Genomic DNA, 24,686 nt, shown 5'->3' with positions numbered 1-24,686 from the left:
GCGGGGCCAGGGAGGGCTTCAACGAGGGGAGGGGCGGGGCGTGCGCAGAGGGCGGGGCGTGCGCAGAGGGCGGGGTGTAGCAGAAGACGGGGCGTGTTCAGAAGGCGGAGCGTGCGCAGAAGAACAGCGTGCGCAGAGGACGGGCGTGCAGAGGGCGGGGTGCGTGCTGAAGGTGGGATGTAGCAGAAAGTGGGGCGTGTGCAGAGGGCGGGGCGTAGCAGAAGGTGAAGGCGTAGCAAAGGAAAGGCGTGCTCAGAGGACAGGGGCGTGCAGAGGGCGGGCGTGCTCAGAGGGAGGGGCGTGCGCTGAAGACCCGCATGCTCAGAAGGCGGAGCGTGTGCAGAGGGCGGAGCGTGCGGAGGGCGGGGCGTAGCAGAAGACTGGGCGTGAAGAGGGCGGAGCGTGCGCAGAGGACTGAGGCGTAGCAGAGGGCGGGAGCTCCGAGGCGGGAAAAGACGAAATGGAGCGCCAGGGAACACGTGAGGTGCTGTTTTCCCTTCCGTGGGCGGCGGGCGGGGCAAAGGGTGGGCGGGATCCGCGCTTCCCCTGCCGACCTGAACCCGGGGGCCGTTCCTTACTGTTGGGGCCGCCTCCTGCCCGGCTAGGCGAGGTTTTCTGACTGACAGAACGGCTGGTTTTGATGGAGGAGAGGCGGTGTGGGCGTGCGGTGCGCTACCGGCGCCGCGCCAAGGCCCCTCGCCGTGTGGACCGGGCCGGGGAGGGGACGAGGGGCGCCGCTCGCTCGCTGTCTGCCCGAAGCCCTAGCGCGCCTCAGGGGTCCCCTGTGAAGACCAGACGCGCGGGTGGGGGCGCCCGCCCACGCCGCCTCTCAGAGCCTCCTGTGCTCGCAGGTGGACGTGCCTCCCGTGGAGCTGAAGGACCAGGAGTCCCAGGAGGATGTGGAGAGCGGGGAGCATCAGCGGAACGAGAACCACGAGGAAGAGGCTAGCGCCGCGGCAGTCAGGTGGGGGCCCCCGTCTCGGTTCACGCGGGTCATTCCACGAGGTCTGCTCTGGGTCTTGTTCCACGGTGACGTAACACCTTCCGGGTGCCCAGCACGGTCCTGAGTGCTGGCGACACGTTGTCATCCTTTCCGTACCCACGAGGTTTAGTTTCAGGATTTCCCCGCCCCCCGAGTCCGAGCTACGGGCGCTCCAGCCCCTTCTCTCACACCGCGTAACAGCCTCATCCTCAGACTCATGCTGTCTTGTGCCGTTTGTTGTTGTTGTTGTTTTAACATTTATTTTGTTTGTGTGTGAGATGGTGAACATGTGGAAGTCAGAACCTGTTGGACCTTGTGGTTCTGGGATGAAACTGGTCTTCAGGCTTAGCAGCAAATGCCTGTTTCATGAACCACGTCATTCTCGGCCCTGCTTCTGTAGACTTTAGGTGTTTTTTGTTTGTTTGTTTGTTTGTTTGTGTTTTAGATTTGATTGGGTGAGTGTTTTAGCTGAATGTGTGTGTGTGTGTGTGTACACGTACACCATGCGCATGCCTAATGCCTACGCAGGTCGAAGAGTATGTCATATGTCAGATCCTCTGGAACTGAAGTTCTGGGTGGTTGTAAACCACCATGTGGGTCCTCTGCAAGAGCAAGAAGTGCTCTTAATTGCTGAGCCATCCTTTCTGCAGCTCTCTCTCAAAGCAGTCTCCTTATGTAGGCTTGCCTGGCCTGGACCTCAATATGCAGAGCAGGTTGTCCTCGGACTCACAGGAATCTGCCTGCCTCTGAGTTCTGGGATTAAAGGTGTGCGTCACCACACACTGGTGATACACAATATTCTCAATAATAATCAAAAATGCAAACAAGTGCCCCATCCCCAGCACCTCTTCTAAATTTGACTTGTGATTTGAATCCATGGATGAGAGCCTATGGATATGGAGAGCCAGCTAGGTAGCAGTCCAGATGCTACATGGTGTGAGGGGAAAATATGAGACAGTAATGGTGACTGATTCACCCTCAAGGTCATAGCAGAGTTATTGGAGGTGATGGGGAGTAAGCCACGGGTTAGGAAGACCCTGCTCCAGGTAGAGGAGCAGCTGGTGTATAGGCATGCAGAGACTATTGAACAATACAGGTTAAGAGGGAGATAGTAAGAGACACAATTAGACCTCTCCTTTCCTTACCTTCTTTTTGCTTTCCTTCCTTCAGTGGGTTCTTACATATCCCAGGCTGGCCTCAAACTAACCACGTATCTAGGGTGACCTTGAATTGAATCCTCCTGCCCTCCATCTCCCAACTACTAGGATTATAGTTTATACCGCCACACACCTGGTTATACAGTGCTTGGGGTTAAACCCTGGGCATTGGGCTTTGTGTATGCTAAGCAAGCACTCTACCAACTGAGTTCCATCCCTAGCTTTGTAGTCAGACTTTAGATTCCTCTCAGAGGTTTAAGAATGGGAGGACCGACACCATTTGACTACTTTGTTGTTGTTGTTGTTGTTTTGAGACAGGGTTTCTCTGTAGCTTTGGAGCCTGTCCTGGAACCAGCTCTTGTAGACCAGGCTAGCCTCGAGCTCAACAGAGATTTGCCTGCCTCTGCCTCCTAAGTGCTGGGATTAAAGGTGCACGCCACCATCACCCAGCTCCATTTGACTACTTTATATTAAAAAGTTTTAGGGAGGGGCTGGAGATATGACTCAGTGGTTAGGAGCACTGACTGCTCTTCCAGAGGACCCGGGTGCAATTCCCAGCACCCACGTGGCAGCTCACAACTGTCTGAAGATCCAGTTGCAGGGGATCTGACACCTTCACACCAATGCACATAAAAATAATGTTCAATAAACCATAAAAAAGGGCTGGAGAGATGGCTCAGAGGTTAAGAGCATTGCCTGCTCTTCCAAAGGTCCTGAGTTCAATTCCCAGCAACCACATGGTGGCTCATAACCATCTGTAATGGGGGTCTGGTGTAATGGGGGTCTCTTCTGGCCTGAAGGCATACACACAGGATATTGTATACATAATAAATAAATAAATAAACCATAAAAAAATATTTTAAAAAGTTTTAGGGAGGCAGAGGCTGATGGATCTTTTTGAGTTCCAAGCCAGCCAGGGATACATCATGAGACTATCTTAAAAAAAATAGGTTTTGTTTTGTTTTGTTTTGTTTTTTACTATCTAGCCTTTTAGAGAATTTTGTTCTCTTTGAAAGAAAGTAGTAAAAGGCTCCCTCTAGCTGCTGTGATATGAAGGACAGGAGTGTGAAGGCAATGGGAATAGTCCCAAGTGCAGTAATCCTAATAGCTTGGTCTGTGGTGGTATGGAAGGAGTGAGATGTGTCAGGTTCTGGAAATATTTAAGAGGATAGATCTGAAAGTCGATAATGGATTAGATTTTGGAGTGAAAGAAAGAAAGTGTCAAGAATGACTGAAAAAATGTTTTTCCCAGCTGGGTGGTAGTCGCGGACACCTTTAATCCCAGCATGTGGGAGGCAGAGATAGGTGGATCTCCAAGAGTTTGAGCCCAGTCAGGTCTACAAAGAAAATTTCAGCATAACCAGGACTATTACACAGAGAACCCCTGTCTCAAAAAAACAAAAGTTTTTCCCATGCACTTTTATTCACCAGATATTCATTGAGGGTCTAGATGAGGGGCATTGCAACCATGGCTAAGCCAGCACTTTTGGTTTTAGGGACTTAGCAATATGGAGTTGTGATAGCTCGTTGTCTTTTGGTGGCATCACAACTCATTTGGTTGTTTGTTTGTTTGTTTTAACTTGTTTTTAGTGCTTCAAAATGTCCTTTGTGTGGATATGCCCCAGTATATATTCAGTTCACTTTTGAAGGATGTCTTGATTGCTTTAAATTTTAGTAGTTATGAATAAAACAGATATAAACTACACCTGGCTTTTAAGTTTAATTTCAATGAGGGCCAACTTCTCAGTTCTTTCTTTTCTTTCTTTCTTTCTTTTCCTTCTTTTTTTTTTTTTCTTTCTTTTTTTTTTTTTTTTTTTTTTTTTTTTTTGTTTGAGACAGGGTTTCTCTGTGGCTTTGGAGCCTGTCCTGGAATTAGCTCTTGTAGACCAGGTTGGCTTTGAACTCACAGAGATCCTCCGCCTCTGCCTTCCGAGTGCTGGGGTTAAAGGCGTGTACCACCACGCTCGGCCTTCAGTTCTTTCTTTCATATATTTGTATCTGTGTTTTGAGACATCAACAGCTTCTCCCAACTACCCCCGTCCACCAAAAAAACCTGGGCATGGTGGTGCATGCTTTTGAGTCTAGCACACAGAGACAGAGACAGGCTCATCTCTGAGTTTGAGGCCAACCTGGTCTACAAAGTGAGTTCCAGGACAGCTAGGACTACACAGAGAAAATCTGTCCCAAAAACAAACAATCAAAACCAAAAAACAATACACCAGCAGCCAGGTGTGGTAGCACTTGTCTTTAATCCCAGCTAAGGCAGAGGCTGGTGGATCTCACTGAATTCAAGGCACGCATGGCCTATATAATAAGACTCAAAAAAATCCCCAAACCAGAGTCTCTTAGATTTTCTCCTAGATTCTAGTTTTGGAATCTTACATTTGTTTACTTTCTTATTTTTGCTGCATGGGGAAAAATTAGTGTCCTTTGTGGGGGGCGTTGAGACAGGGTTTCTCTGTGAAATAGTCCTGGAACTCTCTTTGTAGACCAGGCTGACCTCAGACAGAGATCAGCCTGACTCTGCCTCTCGAGTGCTGGTATTAAAGGCTTGTGTCACCATCGCCTGACGGAACCCAGTGTCTTATGCATGATAAGTGAGCACCCTGTCACTGAGTGTACATTTCCCGTTGTTGAAACTATAGCACTTTGAACTTGACCCTGACTGGTGTGACAAAGGAATGAAGAAAGGACAAACACATGTACAGAAAAGCTGGGATGGGGTGGATTATGTGCTCTGATGGAGGCACCCCAGCAGCAGCCCCAAAACTCAGTGCATTTATTTATATAAATATATATGAGTGTGTGTGCATATATAATATATATATTAACCAATTGAGGAGGCAGATTTTGCTAATTTCAGTATTTGTCTCTGTAGGGAGGTCTCAGGCTGCAAACATTTAGGAGAAAAAAAAACCCAACTGTGGTTTATACTTTGTACAGACACTGTCAACATCTGACCATAGACCATGGGAAGATTTTGCTGTTTCTAGGAATCTAAGGCATTGAAGTTCTTGATACACTATGTTCATATCAACAGTGCACATCCACTCAGGACTTCATCCACTTTCCACACCCAGCCCTTGTTTTTTTTGGGGGGGGGCAGGGCCTTGCTGTACAGCTCAGCTGTCCTAGAACTCAAGGTCTTTCCGTGTCAGCCTCCCAAGTGCTAGGAGAATAGGCATGTGCCATCCTGCTTATCTGAATCTTTCTGTGCAACGTATAGTTTTGGATTTGGGGGTTATTTTGTTAAGGCAAAGTCTCAACATGCAATCCTGGCATCCTAGAACTCACAATGCAGACTAGGCTGAACTCAAATCAGCCTACTGTTGAAGGGAAAGGGCTCTGCTTTTGGTCCCGGCCGCCCCGCTAGCTTACACCTGAAATAATCACACAGAAACTGTATTCATTTAAACACTTCCTGGCTCATTAGTTCTCTCATTTCTTTTAATCTGTATATCACCACGAGGTCGTGGTTTACCTGGATTCAGCATGTCTGACCTGGCAGCTCCATGACAGCTCTCTCTGCCCTTCTTCCCAGTATTCAGTTCTACTCTGCCTATCAAAGTGCTGCCCTATCAAAAGGCCAAGGCAGTTTCTTTATTCAACCAATGAAAGCAACACATATGCAGAAAAACCTCCTATACCAGCCTACCTCTTCCTCCTCAGTGCTGGGATTAAAGGTATTCACTACTATGCCTGCCCTGAATTTTGGAATTTAGAATTAAGGATGTTCATCCTATGATATGCCATGCAACTCACCTGTGGGAGTGTGTGATTTAATAGTTTTTAATACATTCATAGAGCCATACAACATCATTAATCAACTTCAAAACATCTTCATCATTCTGAAAAAGAAACCTCATATCTCCTTGCCTCTTTCTTATCTCCTGTAACTACTAATCTGCTTTCTGTCTCCATACAGTTGTCTGTTATGGACATTTCAAGTGTATGGAGTCATATGCCATGTGCTCCTTTGTTTCTAACTTTCTCCACTTGGCATGTCATTTATACCTTAGCCTTTATCAGAACTTCAGTCCTCCTTGTGGCTAAATAAAATCACATACTATAAACCTGTCATATTTTGTTATCAGTAGACAAATAGATGTTTGACTATTATACGTACTAGTGCTATGAACATCCATATAGCAGTTTTTATGGGGATGTAGTATATATAGTCTCCTTTATAGTCAGGTTTCAAATTGCCAGGCCACCCAACAGATTTATTACATTTCTCTCCTTCCATCTTTATCTGGGTTCCTGGGATTGAATTTAGGTCTCTTAGCTTGATTAGTAGTGGCCTTTACCTATAGCGTCATCTCACTGACTCCTTATTAGGCTTGTTTGTCCTTTTGAAAGTTATCATGTAGTCCAGGCTAGCCTTGAACTTGATACAGAGCTGAAATTGTCCTGAATTGGTGCTGCAGCTTCCACCTCCCGTGCACTACCACACCTGGTTTGCAACAGAAGGATATGTGTGGGCTCTGTGCAAGTGTTACACCATTTTACAGCAGGTGTGTATATGAGTTTCCACAGATTTAGGTACCTTAGTGGTTACTAGAAGAAAGGTACTTATATTTAGTAGGAACTGTTGGGCCAGAGAAGTGGCATACTCAGGTTCCTGTTATAAAAAGATGCTGGTTGGATGTGGTACACAACTTTAATCCCAGCACTCCGGAGGCAGAGGTAGGCAGATCTCCGAGTTCAAGGACAGCCTGGTCTACGTGGTGAGTTTCAGGACAGCTGAGGCTACATAGTGAGACTGCCTCAAAACAAACAAACAAATAAACAAGAAAGAAATGCCCTGACTACTAAGTAGAGAATGGTTTGAAGGAAGTGTGAGTGGATATGGATCAGGTTGGGGGTTCTGTCTGGGGTGCCGTTTAGCAGGGCAGGTTGGGGGAAAGCCCTTAGGGAATAGGCAGGAGGAAGGAGATTGTTCTCATCCATGGTATATTGGAACTGGCTCCTACTGGCTTGCAAGAGCTGATTCTATATATCCCTTCCCAAGTTGGCAAGTTTATATTGGAATCTTGATATTTGCTATAGTGGGAATATTTGCACAGTGGCATTTGGCAAACTTCAAATCAGGGTTTTCCCCCATTCCTCAGAGAGCCAGTAGTAGCTCAGTGCTCACCAGGACATCCCTGCTATCTGCTTGGCATGGTTTCCCACAGGTGCTAGCTTCTAGAACAGAGGCAAGAACTTAAGTTCTGTTTTACATTCTCTCCCCCCCTTTTTTGAGGTGTGTGGGAGAGCAGGGGACATTTTCATGATTATGTACAGCCATACATAATCACAACTGGGATCTGAGCTGGAACTCAAAGTGGTGTTATATGAGGGACGCTCGGCTGCTGTGACGGCAGTTGTGGACTGAATGAGCTCACTTGAGGCCAGAGCCAGAGGACCCAGACAAAGGCAGCTCTCCCTTTTCTCCCCCATTTCTCAATGGGAAGGCAGGCCACAGGGTGGAATTAATGCTATTAGTCAGAAACTAGAAAACAGGCAGATATAAATGAATCATTTATTTGATAAGTGTACTGCAAATAGCACACTTAGACCAGAATCTCTGAGGTGAAGAGGCACAAGCAAAGAAAGCGTTTACAAATTTGAAGGACTTCTACAGGAGCCAAAAACCAGATGGATGAAAATCATCACAGGGACCAGTTAATGGAATCAGCAGCCAACACACAGCAACATGATTGAAATATTAACACGTTTCTGGAGGGGAGGTTGGTGAGGAACTGGCTCATAAGCTTCCACTCAAACCTTCCCCCTTCCTGGCAGGACTTCAGCAAAACATCACTTTTCCTGAGTGCCAGATTCTGTGGGTCCCTCTCCTGGGACTGTCCCCCAAGATGGTCATAAGTGGCTGGTGGCTTATTTATTTGTGTTATCTGTGAGAGGCCATGAAAAGAAGGCCCCATCAGTGGGTAGCTCTGGCTCATACGCCTGCCAATCATAGATTTACCTGGAGCGAACAGATGGTCTCTTTGCTAAGACCCATTTCCTGGGCCTCCTGCCAGCTTGGGAACTCTTCTGATTCTTGGAACTGATTAGGGTCTTCTTAGAAGGACAGACATAATAGATGGGTGCATCGATATGCTTAAAGGCCCCCATCCTAGGCTCCACGCAAGCCAAGCAAGCCCCATAACTGTATTGGGCTCTTTTCCATCCCTGGCCTCAGTCCAGGGTTCTGCCACAGAAGTCAGCCCAGGAACTGAGGACGCCTACAGAGAGGACACCACACATTTTGTTTATTAAAGCTAATTGGTGAGTACAGACCCAGGGAAGCCAATGATTCATTAGCATCTTGATTAATATGCAGCTGCTGAGTATTAAGAAAATGAAATGGAAAAGCTGAAATCCATAAAAGATGGGTTTGGAAAAATAAAAATATGCTCTCAGTAGACATCTGATGCAGGCATTTGTCCCACCACAAAATCTGAATTAGTCTAATTCAAGTGATTTTTCACCTCAACTCTTGAGTATTGTAGTAGAGCATCTTGCAACCATTAGGAGTTTAGTCAGGTTGCAGAGAATTACACAAAAAGAAACACCTCGCAAGATGAGTCTAATTTTGAAATCCTGAGCTGGTCCAGTAGAGGATGAATCAAGGGAAGAAGGCATGAGAGCAGGGATCTTAGAGTAGTTCTGTCAGGAAAACTCTCAAGAATTCAGCGCATAGTGAAGTCTTTGAAGTGTTGAAAAGCACAGAAGAGAACTGTCGTTCCCACGCTGAACACAAAAAACATAATCTAAGAGTCATGACCAAGAACAGGAGGGGAAGCTTAGGTCTTGCTTTGGCAGAGGCAGAAAGGAAAGTGGTACTGGATAAAGGCTAGTGGGTTTGGGGAAATTTTTTGTGAAAGGGTCAGTTTGCTAGGGCAGAGGGTATGGCTCAGTGATAGAGCACTTACCTAGCATGTACAGAGCCTGGGGCCCACCCTACATAGAAAACAAAACAGTAAGGCTGGAAAGGGTACAGGCCCAGGCCCTGGAAAGCCTTGTCTGCTATATAAGGAATTTAGATTTGACCATATGGCCCTGGGGGTCTTTTTTAGGCTGTCACACAGGATTAGGAGGTCAGATTTTGGTTTGGAAAGTCACAGTGATCCAGGTGAGAAATGAAAATCATAATACTGCATAAGATAATAGATTGGGGGAAATTTTTGAAAGGTAGAAACTAGAAGATTTCTAGATAGGACATGGAGGGTCAGAGAAACCCATCTCTAGGCAGACTTAAATTTTTAGTGTTGGGATCAGGTGGCTTTATCATTTACTAAGAGGAGGGAGGATGGGATCTTGTGTAGGGAGAAAAAGAGAGATGTTAATTGGTGGACAAAGATGAAGCTTGAATGCCTTTGGGATAGCCTTGCTGAGAGGTCTGGAAGGAGACACTTTTAGGAGGTTGAAGAGGGACATGGGCAGGGAATAAATTTTAGGGTAACCAAGGTATGGGTGGTGATGAAAGCCCTCAGGAATCATTATTTTTGTCTGTTTGTTGAGACAGGTTCTCTATATAGACCAGCCTGCTCTTGAACTTGGAGAGATTCACCTGCCTTTGTCTCCCAAGTGCTGGTATTAAACGTACTACCACACTCAGTTTAAGAATCATTAATTTGGGCTCAGCAGTGAGGTGCACGCCTTTAATCCCAGCACTTGGGTGGAAGAGGCAGGTGGATCTTTGTAAGTTTGAGGCCAGCCTGGTTTACAGAATGAGTTCCAGAACAACCAGGGCTACACAGAGAAACCCTGTGATGAAAAGCAAAATAATCACTTTTTGGCTGCACATGGGGAAAGAGAAGATGAATTCTACAAGGTCCCAGTCCTCCTGGAGTCTGGAGTTGGCTGGATTATAGGCAAAGATGTTAACACTGTAAGTAATGTGTACACTAAGGCCAGCTAGTTCTTTCTAGAGCAGTGGTTCTCAACCTTCCTAATGCTGCAACTTTTGAATACATTTCCTCATGTTGTGGTGACTCCAACCATAAAATTATTTTCATTGCTACTTCATAACTAAAATTTTGCTACTGTTATGAATCATAATGTAAATATTTATGTCTTCTAATGGTTGTAGGCAACCACTGTGAAAGAGTTATTCAGCCTGCAAAGGGGTTGTGACCCACAGGTTGAGAACCACTGTTCTAGAGGATCCAGGACTTAGGTAAGAAAGTCACTGCCCGGGCACCCCGTACTACAAGGACACCCTTGAAGAAAGGTGGCCCGAACTGTGGAAGACAGCTGGAAAGGCCTGAAGGTATAGATGGGAACATCAGGAGTTAGAAGACAGCAGAGTCAGTGAGCGATATGGCTCATGGGGTAAGATTCTTGCCTCTGAACCTAATGACATGAGTTTGATTCCTAGGATCCACATGATGGAATTAGAGAAAAAACTCTTGGAAATTATCCTCTGTCCTCCAGATGTGTGTGGTGGTGTGGGTCCCCACAGTGACAGCAGTTGCCAAGGGATGGCAGTGTGGGTTGTGCTAGGGTCTAACTGCAGGGTCTCACTGGATACCTTGCCAGGAGCTGTTTTATTTAAGAACTGGGGCAGGAACCTCATTGCAGTGTGTTGAAAAGTAAATGGGAGGTTGGAAAATACAAATTAGCAGTGTAGCTCTTTATACATACTGGCTGAATGAGGGTAGCCTATGACATAGTAGGAGATACACAGAAAGAGACAGTTTAAAGATGGAAGAGATTTGAAGTAGCACATGCCAAGGAGAAAGAAAAGTCAACCCACACAGGCTAAAGATATAAGAGAAGGGACTGTAGAGCTGGCTCAGCAGTTAAGAGCTTTTGTTGTTTTTCCAGAGAACCTGAATTTGATTCTCAACATCCACATGGCAGTGGTAATCCCAGTTCTAGGGAATCTGATGCCCTCCTGTGTCCTCTGTGGGCACCAGGCACGAATCTGATATACATACATACATGCAGGCAAAATACTGGCACATAAAAATAATAATTATCTGTTCTGTTGAGGGACACCTACGTTGTTTCCAATTTCTAGCTGTTGTAAATAGAGCAGCAATGAACATGGTTGAGCAGGTGTCCTTGTGGTAGGGTGAAGCATCCTTAGGTATATGCTTAAGAGTAGTATAGGTGAATCTTGAGGTAGATCGATTCCATCTTTCTGAGAGAATCAGCCACACTGATTTCCATAGTAACTGTACAAATTTGACTCCCACCAGCAATGGATGAGTGTTTCACCTACTCCACATCCTCACTAGCATGAGCTGTCATTTGTTTTATTGATCTTAGCCATGGACAGGCATATGATGAAATTTCAAAGTAGTTTTGATTTACATTTCCCTGATGGCTACGGTTGTCAGCATTTCTCTGACTGCTTTTCAGCCATTTGAGTTTTCTCTATTGAGAATTCTCTGTTTAAATCTGTACCCATTAATCCCAGCACTCGGGAGGCAGAGGCAGGCGGATCTCTGTGAGTTCGAGACCAGCCTGGTCTACAAGAGCTAGTTCCAGGACAGGCTCCAAAGCCACAGAGAAACCCTGTCTCGAAAAACCAAAAAAAAAAAAAAAAAAAAAAAAAAAAAAAAAAAAATAAATCTGTACCCATTTTAAAATTGGATTATTGGTTGCTAGTTTTTTGTTTTTTTGGTGTCTAGTTTCTTGAGTTCTTTATGTATTTTGGATATTTCTATCAGATGTGGAATTGGTGACTATCTTTTCCCATTCTTTGGCTGCTGCTGGTGCACCAGGTTCTTTGCATATCTATTATGGCTTTCAGTTTAGTGTTTTTATGGGACTCCTGACTATGAAGGAGTGAGTCTCTGGTTCTTGGGCTCTTTTCCTTCTTTTGGTTTGCCTTGTCTGTGTGATGGGTTTTGTTTTATCTTATGCTTTATTTTGTCATGTTTGGTTATCTCCTAGAAGTCTGTTCTCCTCTAATGAAAGACAGAAAGGGGGTGAATCTGGATAGTAGGGGAGGTGGGGGAGGAACTGTGAGGGAAAACTCAGTTTCAGGATATATTGTATGAGAAAAGAATCCATTTTCAATAAAAGGGGAAATAATAATTATTTAAAAAGTTATACAAGAAAGGAGCCAGGGCTGGTAGCACAGGCATTAATCCCAGTTACTCCAGAGGCTGAGCCAGGAAAGAGCAAAAGTTCAAAGCCAGACTCCAAGGTCTGCCTGTTTGGGTGAATCCCTGTCTCAAAATATCCGCCCAGCATGTGTAAGTCCGTAAGTTCAGTCTCTGATACTGGGAATGGAGATGGGGAGACCGAAAGGTCAACAGGCAGGATATCATCTTGCTACTTAGTTTTGTATATGCACATTTAAGACAGATTCTGATGTTCCAGGATGACTGGTGGGAAGTATGAGAAAGTAAGATAAACAGACATAGGTAGGATGGTAAGTGCCCTGAGGGCTACAGTGTTTCCAGGGCCATTCTGTCTCTATAGGTAGTGCAGTCCTAGTTTGCTTTCTGTTGTGATAAAACACCAGCACCAAAAGCAAACCGGGGAGGAAAGGGTTTACATCAATCATACATTCTAATCACAATCCATCCATGGAGGAAAGCCAAACCAAGAATTCAAGCAGGGAAGGAACTAAAGCAGAGGCCATGGGAAACACTGCTTACTGGCTTGTTCTCCATGGTTTGCTCAGCCTACATTTTTCTTTTTCTTTTTTTTCCCCTCTCGATACAGGATTTCTCTGTGTAGCCTTGGCTGTCCTGGAACTCACTCTGTAGATCAGGCTGGCCTCGAACTCACAGAGATCCACCTGCCTCTGCCTCCAGAATGCTAGGATTAAAGGCGTGCGCCACCACCACTCAGTTTAGCCTACTTCTTATACAAACCAGGACCAATTATGGATCACCCCACACAGACTTGTCTGCAGGCCTATCTAATGGAAGCATTTTTTCAATTGAGGGTCCCTCTTCTTAGATGACCCCAGCCTGTGTCAAGTTGACAAAAACAAAAACTGGAACGTGGAACATGAAAAAAGAGAAAGCATTTGGTTGTGGAGAGACAGTGGTTTTGTTGGGAGGGTATACCAGGTAAGAGGAGCTGTGGTCACTAGCAAGCTTTGAGGGCATAGTCCCTGTCTGAAGCTATACTGGAGGGAAACAGCTGGGGAAGCCAAGACTGGGCATCTTGAGCCTGTTCCCCAGGCCTAGGCTCATGCGAGGAGAGCATAGCTGTCCATCGAAAACATCCAAGCCACACAAGGATTTGAGTGTATCTCCACTCTGCTCAGACTTGGAAAGATGACTGGTTGAAGCCTCAGAGGTCAGAGACTCCTTTGTACATCTGTTCCACCCCAAAAGTCATTTTCTAGAATGTTCAGGGACTGGCCTCCTAGTTCCCATGCTTTCTGTAACTGACTTCACTGTATGTAGTGTTTCTGCCTTTCTAGAGCAGTCCTATAGTAAACACATTGGAAGACAATAAACCTGAGTCTCTGTATGGAGGTCGGATAATAGGTCAGTAGGTGTTCTGTTGTTTTTTAACCCAATCCTGTGGCTGCCCCTTAAGCAGTTGCTATCCTAATCAGCAACTGCAACTCAGCAGCTATAGTTCGGCCACAAGGATCACAGTGGGCAGGAATTCTTTTCCCTCATACACTGGGCTCTCTCAAAGGGAAACTTTATCTCCATCTCTACTCCTCGATAGAACTCGGGATTCAAAGGTTGAAATTCTGCTAGCTCAGAGAGGCTGAACTGCAAGTAGCTCACCTTCTCCTCTTGCTCGCATCTCCTGAAAAACCCACGAGACCTGCTCGGGTCCCACTTAAGAACACTCGCTATACCTGGTTTCCTCTCTACCACTTCCTGTCAGCTAGTTACTGACTTAACCTCCTGACCACACGTTAATTTTATTTAATCAAACAAATAGAACATATTTTTGCATGATAAACAAAATCACTAGGAAGAAATGTAACACACCTTAAAATAATACTCCACAACAGTGTCCTTTATTCGTTCAACAGTGGAGTTATGCATAGTGACTCATGTCTATAATCCCAGCACTTGAAAGGTTGAGGCAGGTGTGTTGCCTTGAGTGTGAAACCAACCTGGGCTAAAGAATGAGGTACTGCCTCGAAACCAACAACAAAATGGGCTATGGACAACTGCATGCTAGAGTACAGAGGCAACCAGTGCACAGTCTTCTGAGGTTTCTGATCATACATGACAAGCACAGTAGTGTAGAGCCACAGAGGTTATACATGGTGGCAGGCAGGCATGTTTCTGTAGCAGCAGCTGAGAGTTCACATCTCAATCCACAAACAGGAAGCAGAGAGGGCATACTGGGAATGGTGCTGGTCTTTGGAAACCTCAAACTCTAATGACACACCTCCTCCAAGGCCATGCCTCCCAATCTGCCCCAAACAGTTTCACCAACTAGGGACCAAATATTCAACATATAAACAACCCCCAGGGGGTTGGTTCTTACTGAAACTACCATAGTGCTCACTTCATAGAAGCCAGTGGTGTATACATACAGACATATGAACAGTGGCTTTGGGCTGCACAGACTGTGTTCTGGAACTGCAGGCATGGTAGACTTACACCCTAGTTCATCTAGGTTATTCAAGGGTTGGGAGGCTGCCCCGTGTCTCAAGGTACAAATGAAAGAGAAATTGTTGAGTGTCACCCACAAAGGCAGCAGTCCACACCTTCCTCACTCATACCATACAGCTCAATTAGATCACCTTCTCCCTGGCCCCCATGAGCATGTGTGTATGGTGCTCAATTGTGATAAGCACATATTCTACCACTGAGCTCCAACTCAGGTCAGTAACTTTTAGAAGAACATGATGCTACTTTCAGTGCTTTCAGAAGTCAGAGTTTAACCCTTGTATCTCCACTTCAGTGCCAACTACCAGCTGCCAGGACCCTTCTCCTCCCTGGAGTCTACCATTGAAATCCTGAAGAAGAAAGCCCAGGAGCTGATTGAAAACATCAATGAGAGCAGGCAGAAGGACCATGCACTCATGACCAACTTCAGGGACAACCTCAAGATGAAGGTGACAGAATCTCTCAAAGGGAAGGAAGAACCTATGGTTTAACATCTCTTAGGTTCCAGGGACCCTGCAAGATGCTCTGTACGCAGTTCTCATTTTATTCTAGAACAGTCAATAGATTGGGCCCATATCATCAATGAGAAAACTAAGGCTCAGAAATGAATGGTTTTGAATGAGTGTGTTGCTTAGTGGTAGAGCATTTGTCTAACCTGAAAACAGCTATTGCTTTGATACCTATTTACATACACACACACACACAATTTTTTTTTTCGTTTTCAAGACAGGGTATAAGAGTCCTGACTGAGCTGGGCGGTGGTGGCGCACGCCTTTAATCCCAGCACTCGGGAGGCAGAAGCAGGCGGATCTCTGAGTTCGAGGCCAGCCTGGTCTACAAGAGCTAGTTCCAGGACAGGCTCTAGAAACTACAGGGAAACCCTGTCTCGGAAAAAAAAAAAAAAAAGCAAAACAAAACAAAAAAAAAAAGAGTCCTGACTGACCTCAAACTCACTGAGATTTGCCTGCCTCTGATTTGGATTAAAAGTGTGCACCGCCGCTGCCTGGCCACATAAGCAATTTTTTTTTTTTGGTTTTTCGAGACAGGGTTTCTCTGCAGCTTTTTTAGAGCTTGTCCTGGAACTAGCTCTTGTAGACCAGGCTGGCCTCGAACTCACAGAGATCCACCTGCCTCTGCCTCCTGAGTGCTGGGATTAAAGGCGTGCGCCACCACCGCCCGGCATAAGCAATTTTTAAAGTGGTAAAAACCAGGTATAGTAGCTCTGCATTCAACCCCAGTACTTAGGACGCGAGGCAGGCAAATCTCTGTGCATTCAAGACCAGTGTGGTCTACATAGTGAATTTCTCTCTCTCCTCTTTCTCTTTCTTTTTCTTTCCTTCCTTCCCTCCCTCTCCTTCCAAGTTTTTCGAGACAGGGGTTCACTGTATAGCCTTAGCTGTTCTGGAACTCACTCTGTAGACCAGACTGGCCTCGAACTCAGAGATCTACCTGCCTCTGCCTCCTAAGTGCTGGAATTAAAGGTGTGCGCCATCCACTGCCCAGCATACATAATGAGTTTCATGCCAGCTGTGCTACATAGTGAGAATCTGCCTCAAAAAAATGAAACAACAACAAAAAATTGGGGCTCAAAATGGCTCAGCAGTTAAGACCACTTACTGCTCTTCCAGAGGACTGAGTGTGACTCCTAGCACCCGTGTCAGGTAACAACTGCCTGTAACTCCAGTAGATCAGATGTCCTCTTTTGATCTCCAGTCACTAGCATGCATATTACAGACAAGCAGGCAAAACACCCATATCTTTAAAAATAAAATGGTAAATGACATAAGGGAACCAGGCTCAGGAATCTAGATCTATCCAACTCAGTTTTAGAGTCTTAAACATGCTAGGTAAGTATTCTAATACGGGGCCTTTTTATTTTGAAGCAGGGTGTCACTTACCCTGTTGGCTTTGAACTCACTCTGTAGTCCAGGCCTTGAACTTGTCATGCTCCTGCCTCGGCTAAGTAGCTAGGATTACAGACCTGTTCCAGCAGGCCTGGTTGTAGCTTACCCTATCTTACCCATGTGTCCTTAGAAGGTAGCTGTGATCTGGGATGAGACAGTTGGTTCTACAGCACACATGGAGCTCATCCCTTGAGCTATGCTTGCTGGAATGCAGTATCAATGGCTGTGCCTGATGCTGCTTGAGAATGCACAGCCAGCAGAGCCATGAACTGCACTGGTCCTGGACTCTCAATCACACCTTTTCTATTTTAAATACAGATAGTCTTTTCTTAGAAAGAGGATTGGTTCTCCAGAACTCCATGGATGCTAGTCTTCACAGATGGTGTTCAGGTCTCATTCAAATGAGGTAGTGTTTGCATAAAACCAATACATGTCTTTCTGTATATTTTATTTTGGGGTTTTGAGGCAGGATCTTGCTATGTAACTCTAGATGACCTGGAACTCAATGTATAGCCCCAGGAGACCCTCCCTCCTGCCTCTGTACCCAAGGGCTAGGATAACAGATTTGTACCACTACACTGGATTTCCTACAGATTTAACTTTTCTTACTGATTTTTTAAAAAAAGTTTTATTTATTATGTGTACAATGTTGTACCTGCATGTATATCTACAGATCTCATTATAAATGGTTGTGAACAACCATGTGGTTGCTGGGAATTGAATTCAGGACCTCTGGAAGAACAGGTAGTGCTTTTATCTCTGAGCCATCTCTCCAGCCTGCCTGTTGATTTTTAATCATTCCTGAATTTAAGATGACAAACCAACTGAACACACATTTATATCTTGTTTTAATAAAAAAAAAAAAAAGAAGCTAGGGCTGGAGAGATGGCTCAGTGATTAAGAGCTCTGCCTGCTCTTCCAAATGTCCTGAGTTCAATTCCCAGCAACCACATGGTGGCTCATAACCATCTGTAATGAGATTTGGTGCCCTCTTCTGGCCTGCAGGGATACATGCAGGCAGAGCACTGTATACATATGAATAAAATTTTTAAAAAAAGTTTAAAAAAAAGAAGCTAGGCATATGGCACATGCTTATAATTCCCAGCACTTGGGAGGTAGAAGCACTAGGGTCCATTCAGTACCAGCCTCAGCTGCATAGCAAGTTCAAGGCCAATCCTGACTGTGAGACTGATGATCTGAAACAAAAGAACGAGACTAGTGTGCACCTGTGTGCATGTCCTCCCAGCACTAGGGAGTGTGAGACTGATGAGTTCAAGCTAGACCAGCCTGGGTACAGGCAGGGCCATGTCTCTAAAGAAGTAACGCATAAGCAAAATTTTGCCTACAGTGAGTACAATTCCTTGTTACTCTCTAAAAGGTCTCGGATCTGACAGAGAAATTGGAGGAGAGGATGTACCAGGTGTATAGCAACCACAGCAAGATCATTCAGGAAAGACTCCAAGAATTCACTCAGAAGATGACAAAGATCAGCCTTCTAGAAATGGAGCTTAAACAAGTCTGCCAAACTGTGGAAACTGTATACAAGGACCTATGTGTCCAGTCTGAGGTAAGAGTTCAGAGGTATCCTGTGAGGAAAGAGGCCTTGAATGACTCAGCTGAGAGTACATATGAACAGGAACCAGACCTTTTCCTTTTTCCCTGCATTGCTGGGAATGACATCCGGGGCACATGGATTTGCACGTGCCAGACAAGTGCTCCGCCACTGATAGCCACCCTAACTCTAGGAAACAGGACTGTTACTGAGCCCTCTACTGCCAGTCCTAGCCCACAGGGTTACAATCCCTCCAAAATCCCTTGGTGCTCTGTTACCTTCTGGGGGTCCCAAGTCACATAGTCTGGACTGAGAAATCACTCTTATCCATGTTATTGTGTAATTAATTAGCTGTATCATGAAAGAACGTACAAAGTGCCCCTACCAGTCAGAGACTGTCTAGCTCAAAGTCTATGAGCTATTCCAGAAAGACAACCCCAGGCATGCTCATCCCTCCTATGAGAAGCTCCCCAAACTACCTCTCTGTGGTTACCAGTAAACCCAGACCAACCCAATGAGTGAGGCACAGGCTCTTTATTTTCGTCTCTTATCTGCTTAGTGTTGAACACAGAAGGTACTGCCCCTGAGATGGAGGCAGGAAGGAAGGCACATTGTAAACTCTAGAGCACCTTCTCACAAGGTCTGCTCCACTTCACTTACTGGCTTCTTTGTCTTTCTCTCCTCCTCCAGTTAGAAGAAACTGAAAAGGTAGATGGAGTCTGATCTCATTTTTAAAAGGCTACAGAGAATTGTATCTTCTTTTTGTAGAACATATCTGAACATCTCTCAGAAGGAAATTTCCATAGTCTCAAACCAGTGTCTCACTTTCCACCATAAAAGCTGGGTCCGTCCACCCCTTCTTGAGCAGACTCAGAGCAATGTGTGGTGCTGCCAGGATCTAGCCAAGCGTTTCTCCATTGAAGTGTGTTCACTTGCCAACTGTGAATGCCTGAATCCCAGTGATTGCTCTCCCAAGGATCAGAGCGTGGATGTCATGTGTACCTGTGTGAGATGAACGTTAGAACTTGTTTGTAACCTTCAGCTCATAAATGACCTTTAAAGTCACGTCTCATACCGCCCTAGGTCCCCACTTTGGAAGAGCAGATGGTGAATGCTGAGTGCTGTAAGAAGCTGCCGTCCTGATGACAGCCATCAAGAGAAGACACAGCCCGCCGGGCCATACTGAGTTGTTTGTTTTTTTACAGTTCTGTAACCCAACACAAAAGCCACCGATGATCTTTGTGCTAATTACCAAAGCGTGACAAGGTTAACAAGGTTAGCCCCTTCTGTAGGCCTACTTTTAAGTTAATTCACCCAACCCACACCTACAGTTGACTAAATGTTTAAATGTTTGATTTCTACCCTGGCCTACTTTTTTTCCAGAATTGGGAAAACTGATCATCTGTGCAAAAACATGGATGGTCCTTTGCTCCACCCCATCTTTAGGGACAGTAGCAGAAACCATAGTTCCATTTTACAGTTAAATGATCCCATTTACTTTCAAAAGCCTCACATTGTAGGATCTCACCCCCTCTCCCTCTCACTGTTGCTGGAATGTTTCTTCCAGTAGCCTCAGAAGAGACTGTGCAACTTTCCCTTGGTTCAGATCCTCAGTTATTGAGGCAGTGAAAATATTCCATACATTCTGCTTTTTCTGTCTAGAAGCCTCTGCCCATAAAGCCAGTGTCCCCATTGTGCATGGATCACACTAGATTGTATTCCTCCCTTTTAAATATTGGTGAAAAATATGTGAGTGTAGGTGCACATGCCATGACACATTTGGAGGCCAGTGGTCAGCCTCAGGTCTGAGAAGTTCCAGGGATTTGTGCCTCAGCTTCCCATTTTACCTAAGAGCACTGGGTTACAGACACATGCTATTGTGCTGGCTTTATAAGGGCTCTGGATTTAAACTCAAGTTCTTATGTTTTTATGACAACATTCTTACAACCCTCCTTCCCTCGACCCCCAGTATCATTTCAGTGTTTTTCCACGTTTGTCCTAAGCCATGGGTACAAGCTCTGGGACTCCCATAGTCTACAGACAACTTTTTCTCTGAACAAAGTTGTGATACAGTTACAGTATGCTGTTCTCTTCCTGACACCACCACCAGGAACCATGCCTATCTCCTGGCACTTTGGCTCTAGGGCTGTGTCTCTTTCCGTGCCCTGTGCTACGACGAGAACAAGGGCCAGGAGCATCTCAGGTGCTCACTGGGATCTCTCCCATATATGTTTACTCCCACAACACCTGTGATAAGAGGGTAGGGCTTGATAGTCACTTGGTGACAGCTAGAGGATGGAACTGTGCTATTCTGGCTCCTTACGGCTGTCTCCCTTCCCCAAGCCCAGGGTCCAGCGCTGACCTTCATAAGTGTTCACTGCCTCCAGATTCATTGCATGCCGGATCACATGGTACTCATCAGAAATCCCATTTCCTCCCAGGATGTCTCGTGCCTGGCGGGCAATGTCCAGGGCTTTTCCACAGTTATTTCTCTTCAGCAGGGAGACCATTTCTGGGGTAGCCCTGGGAGTGGCACATATGTTATAAACATTGGGTCTCATGCACTGGTCACACCCAACAGAGGGAGCACATGTCCAACCGACAAGGCTGTCCCTGATCTAACCCATCTAAACCAAGAAAGAAGCTTATGTCTCTGGGGCCATCAGCTGGGAAGGACTGCAGAAAGGACCCAGGGTTCAGTCATAGAGTATAATCCCTACTTGTCCTGATCCTTTAAACGGCCAAGCTGCAAACAAGCGTGGAGGCCCAGTGTGATCTCGGTGAGCATGTCTGCCAGCTTCTTCTGAATCAGCTGGTTCCTGGCCAAGGGGACACCAAACTGGATCCTAGAACAGGCAAGGTCACATGAGGACCTGTATAGTTCAAGAGGCTTCCCAATTTATGATGACACTGCTATTGGCTCAACATTTTAACTGCTCAGGACGTCCTGAGCCAGCTCAGAACGGAGAACTTAAACCTGGCTGCCGGGGAACAAGGTGAACTCCAAGACCCTCCACACCCCTCAGGTGTTATAGCACCCCCACACACCTGTCCAGGGCGTATTGCCGGGCTGTGTGCAAACAGAACTCGGCAGCTCCCAACACACCCCACGTGATGCCATATCGGGCAGTGTTAAGGCAGCCAAAAGGACCCTATAAGATTGACAAGAGGTCTCAGTCAGCTGAAGGTCTGGGAAGAACCAACTGTGAAAGAAAATCCATCTTCCAAATGTCCCAAGCAAGGGAATCTGCATTTAAATCACATAGGGTATGTACATCAAAACTGGGATGCAGCAAGCCTTGTTCAGTGCCTTTCCATTCTGTGTGCATGTAGTCCTGTACAGCATGGGGCCTGACCTCAGTGCTCAGATGCATAAAGCTGGCAGGAGACAGGAAGCTGCTCAGACAAGCAGTGTAGAAAGTGGCCCAGGGCCCATATATATCTTGGGCAGAGCCAGTAAGCAAGGTGGTAACCCAAGAGGTACAATTAGCTCATCCGTGAACAGGGAGCACCACAAACTGCAAGGCTCCATTCGCACAAGGACCATTATATTTGCTCTCTATTTGAAAAGGTGAGAAAGATAAGTCAGCGGGTAACCCCCACCAGTACCCAAGGTGTCTACCACATACCGCCAGGCTGGACACATTAGGGAGCACATTCTCCTTGGGCACCTCCACGTTCTCCATGATGATCATCCCAGTAGACGAGGCTCGTAAGGAGAACTTTCCCTCAATCCTAGGGGCTGAGAGGCCCCGCATTCCCTTCTCCAACAGAAAGCCCCGAATACAGTTATCCTCGCACCGAGCCCATACTACGAACAGGTCAGCCACTGGTGAGTTGGTGATCCTGGGGACCAGAAAGTTATAGAGGGATCTGGCTGCTATCCCCACACTGTGTCACCCACTTCCACCTGGGGCCCTCACCAGGTCTTGGTCCCATTGAGAGTGTAGCTCTGGTTTGATGGATTGTGGTGAGCTCTGGTCTCCATGCCGCCTGGGTCACTCCCATGGTTGGGCTCTGTAAGCCCAAAGCAGCCCAGAAGTTCACCCTTGGCTGCAAGCACAAGACAGGGTCATAAGGCTACCAGGCCTCATTCATCTGATAAATTATCTTCACCACTGGGACAGATACTCCCTGCCATCATTGCACTCTGAGCTCAGGAAGTGGTCCAGGCCATAAGCACACTGTCATAATGTGAGAAAGGCGAGGAAGGAAGGGGTTGGCAGGAGTGTCTTGAAGGGCACTAAGGTTTAGCAGAAGAAGGATATGAAGTTTGGGGTTTTTCATGTTTCTTTGTTTTGTTTTTGAGAAGGTCTCACTATGTAGACCTACCTGTCCTAGAACAGAGATCCACCTGCCTCTGCCTCTGAAGTGCTAGGATTAGAGGTCTGTGTCCCCCCACACAGCCTGAGGAAGGGTAATCACCAAGGTAACGGTTATTTGGAGAATCCCTAGTAGCTGAGCAGTCAAGAGTGGCCAGAGGGATGCACATGGTCATGCATGCCTTTAATCCTAGCTCTTCTCTCTCCCTCAGGAGACCAAGAAAGGTAGACCTTTTAGTTTGAGGCCAGCCTGGTCTACAAAGCTTCACACCAAACAGGGTTACATAGTGAGACCCTGTCCACAAATAAAATTGGGGTGACCAGAGAAGTAGAGGAAAAGTCTTGGGCTTGCTCACAGGCTGCATGGACCTGGCTAGCAGTTAAGACTTTCAACTTTGGACTGGAATGAGGAGACCAGAAAGCAAATTCAAGGGGAGATGATGATGGCCACGGGTGAAGTCAAAGGGGAGGTGAGGAGGAAAGGCTGAAAAGATGGCATGGGATCAAGGAAACTGAGCCCTCAGGCCTGGCAAGGGCACAGATGGTCTGTAGGAAAGAAGGCAGGCTGTGGGAACACTGGGATCTGCATTCCAGACCAGGCTGACTTCCCTCCACTAGGCAGCAGTTGCTTACCCAGCCGGGGAAGATACTTCTGCCGCTGCTCCTCGCTCCCATAGGTATAGATGGGGTGCATGACGAGGGAGGACTGAACACTCATCATTGACCTGTAGCCGCTGTCCACCCTCTCCAGCTCTCGGGTCAGGAGCCCATAGGCCACGGATGATACTCCAGCACAGCCATACCCTGGTGGAGAAGAGGATCAGGTAGATCAACGATGACCAAAGTTCAGCCCAGCTGAGACCAGGCAGGGGGCTGGGGTGGAATGTTGGGAGTAAGGACTGCAGAGTATACACAGAAATGCCCTTACCTTTGATGGTGGGTCCCAGCACGCCCAGCTCCCCCATCTCATACACGATATCCCGGTGAAAAACTGCAGAGAGGGGTGCGAGAGTCAGGTCCCTTCTCAGCTTGACAGAGTCCCTGACTCCAGGGACATAGCGCGTGTGCACTACAGCAGGTAGTGTGTGGCTGAGGAGCCCAAGGTGCCCACCCTCCATCAGGGCACCTTCATTCCGATTGGCCAACAGAATTCGAGGCATAAGTCGCTCCTGGCAGTAGTTGCGGAACGTGTCCCTGATGAGTTTCTCATCGGCGGTCAGCTGCTCCTCCAGCACCAGTGGGTCCCTCCAGTCAAACACAGGACGAGAGGCTGGGTAGGGCATGGGGCTCGAGTCAGCCAGACCCCTGCTATCTCTTCCAGATTTCTTATTTATCTCTAATTTTTTCAAGATAGGATTTTTCTGTGTAGCCCTGGCTGTCCTGGAACGCATTCTTTAGTCCGGGCTGGCCTCGAGCTCACAAAGATTCACCTGCCTCTGCTTCTCCAGTGCTGGGATTGGAGGCGTGCATCACCACGGCCCGGCCCTCTTCCAGATTTCTACACTGCACCCATTTTCCCTATCTCACTCCAGGTGAATGCTGGTTTCAAAACAGTCTGATAAACATAACCCAGTAGCCCTCTGACCCTGGGCACAACCCAGCCTCCCTTCCCTTGCAATCACAGAGACCACCAAAGGTCAAGGCAACAGCTGGATAGGGGTTAGTGGGATGGAGATTCTTTTTTCTTTGTTTTCAAGATTTACTTATGTAAACAGGTCTGCATGTGTGCCTGCGGGCCATAAGAGGACGCCAGATCTCACTCATTACAGATGGTTGTGCGCCACCATGAATTGAACTCAGGACCTCTGGAAGGACTTAGAGCACTAAGTCGGTGCTCTTAACCTCTGAGCCATCTCTCCAGCCCGGAAAGTAGGTTCTTACATTTGACGGATGGGCTCTGTGTCTTCTCTGCAAACACAGGGCGAGAAAAATCACACTGAGAAAGTGTCCTTGTGTCTCCCCGCCAACCCCACCACTGACCAGTCCCCGCACTGACCAGTGTGTGCCGCCGAGCTCCACGTACGCGGGACACGTGGGAAGTGCAGGCCGGACCTGCGACTCAGTAGCCGCGCGGTGACTGAGACTCCTCTCAAAGCCATGTAGCCGGCGAGTGCACAGCGACCGCCACCTGGAAAAGCCGGGCGTCAGAGGAGCCCAGTCTTCTCCAACCCAGCACCCTTCTTACCTGGTTCAACCAGACTGCTCCGGACCTGCACGCTCG

The 24,686-nt window shown here is 46.7% G+C and overlaps 2 protein-coding genes across 2 annotated transcripts; one reads left to right on the top strand and one right to left on the bottom strand.

Moving 5' to 3' along the window:
- Positions 1–460: 460 nt before the first annotated feature.
- Syce2 (synaptonemal complex central element protein 2) lies at positions 461–19,504 on the top strand. The gene is made up of 5 exons (XM_038313248.1): positions 461–484; positions 852–964; positions 14,983–15,136; positions 17,970–18,158; positions 19,227–19,504. The coding sequence occupies exons 1-5, from the start codon at positions 461–463 to the stop codon at positions 19,284–19,286; spliced, it is 540 nt and encodes a 179-aa protein (XP_038169176.1). The 3' UTR covers positions 19,287–19,504.
- On the bottom strand, positions 18,663–24,686 carry Gcdh (glutaryl-CoA dehydrogenase). The gene is made up of 11 exons (XM_038313246.2): positions 24,462–24,686; positions 24,347–24,373; positions 23,592–23,735; positions 23,394–23,456; positions 23,099–23,269; positions 22,067–22,196; positions 21,773–21,989; positions 21,192–21,295; positions 20,864–20,989; positions 20,506–20,666; positions 18,663–19,145 (listed from the first exon to the last, which is right to left on the bottom strand). Exons 1-11 carry the CDS (start codon positions 24,562–24,564, stop codon positions 19,072–19,074), a joined length of 1,320 nt encoding a protein of 439 aa, XP_038169174.1. The 5' UTR covers positions 24,565–24,686; the 3' UTR covers positions 18,663–19,071.

The sequence above is a fragment of the Arvicola amphibius genome, chromosome 15, assembly GCF_903992535.2.
Source record: "Arvicola amphibius chromosome 15, mArvAmp1.2, whole genome shotgun sequence".
In the NCBI taxonomy this organism is placed as follows: Eukaryota; Metazoa; Chordata; class Mammalia; order Rodentia; family Cricetidae; genus Arvicola; species Arvicola amphibius.
The sequence above is the reverse complement of the archived record's forward strand: the minus strand, read 5'-3'. Positions and strand labels throughout refer to the sequence as shown.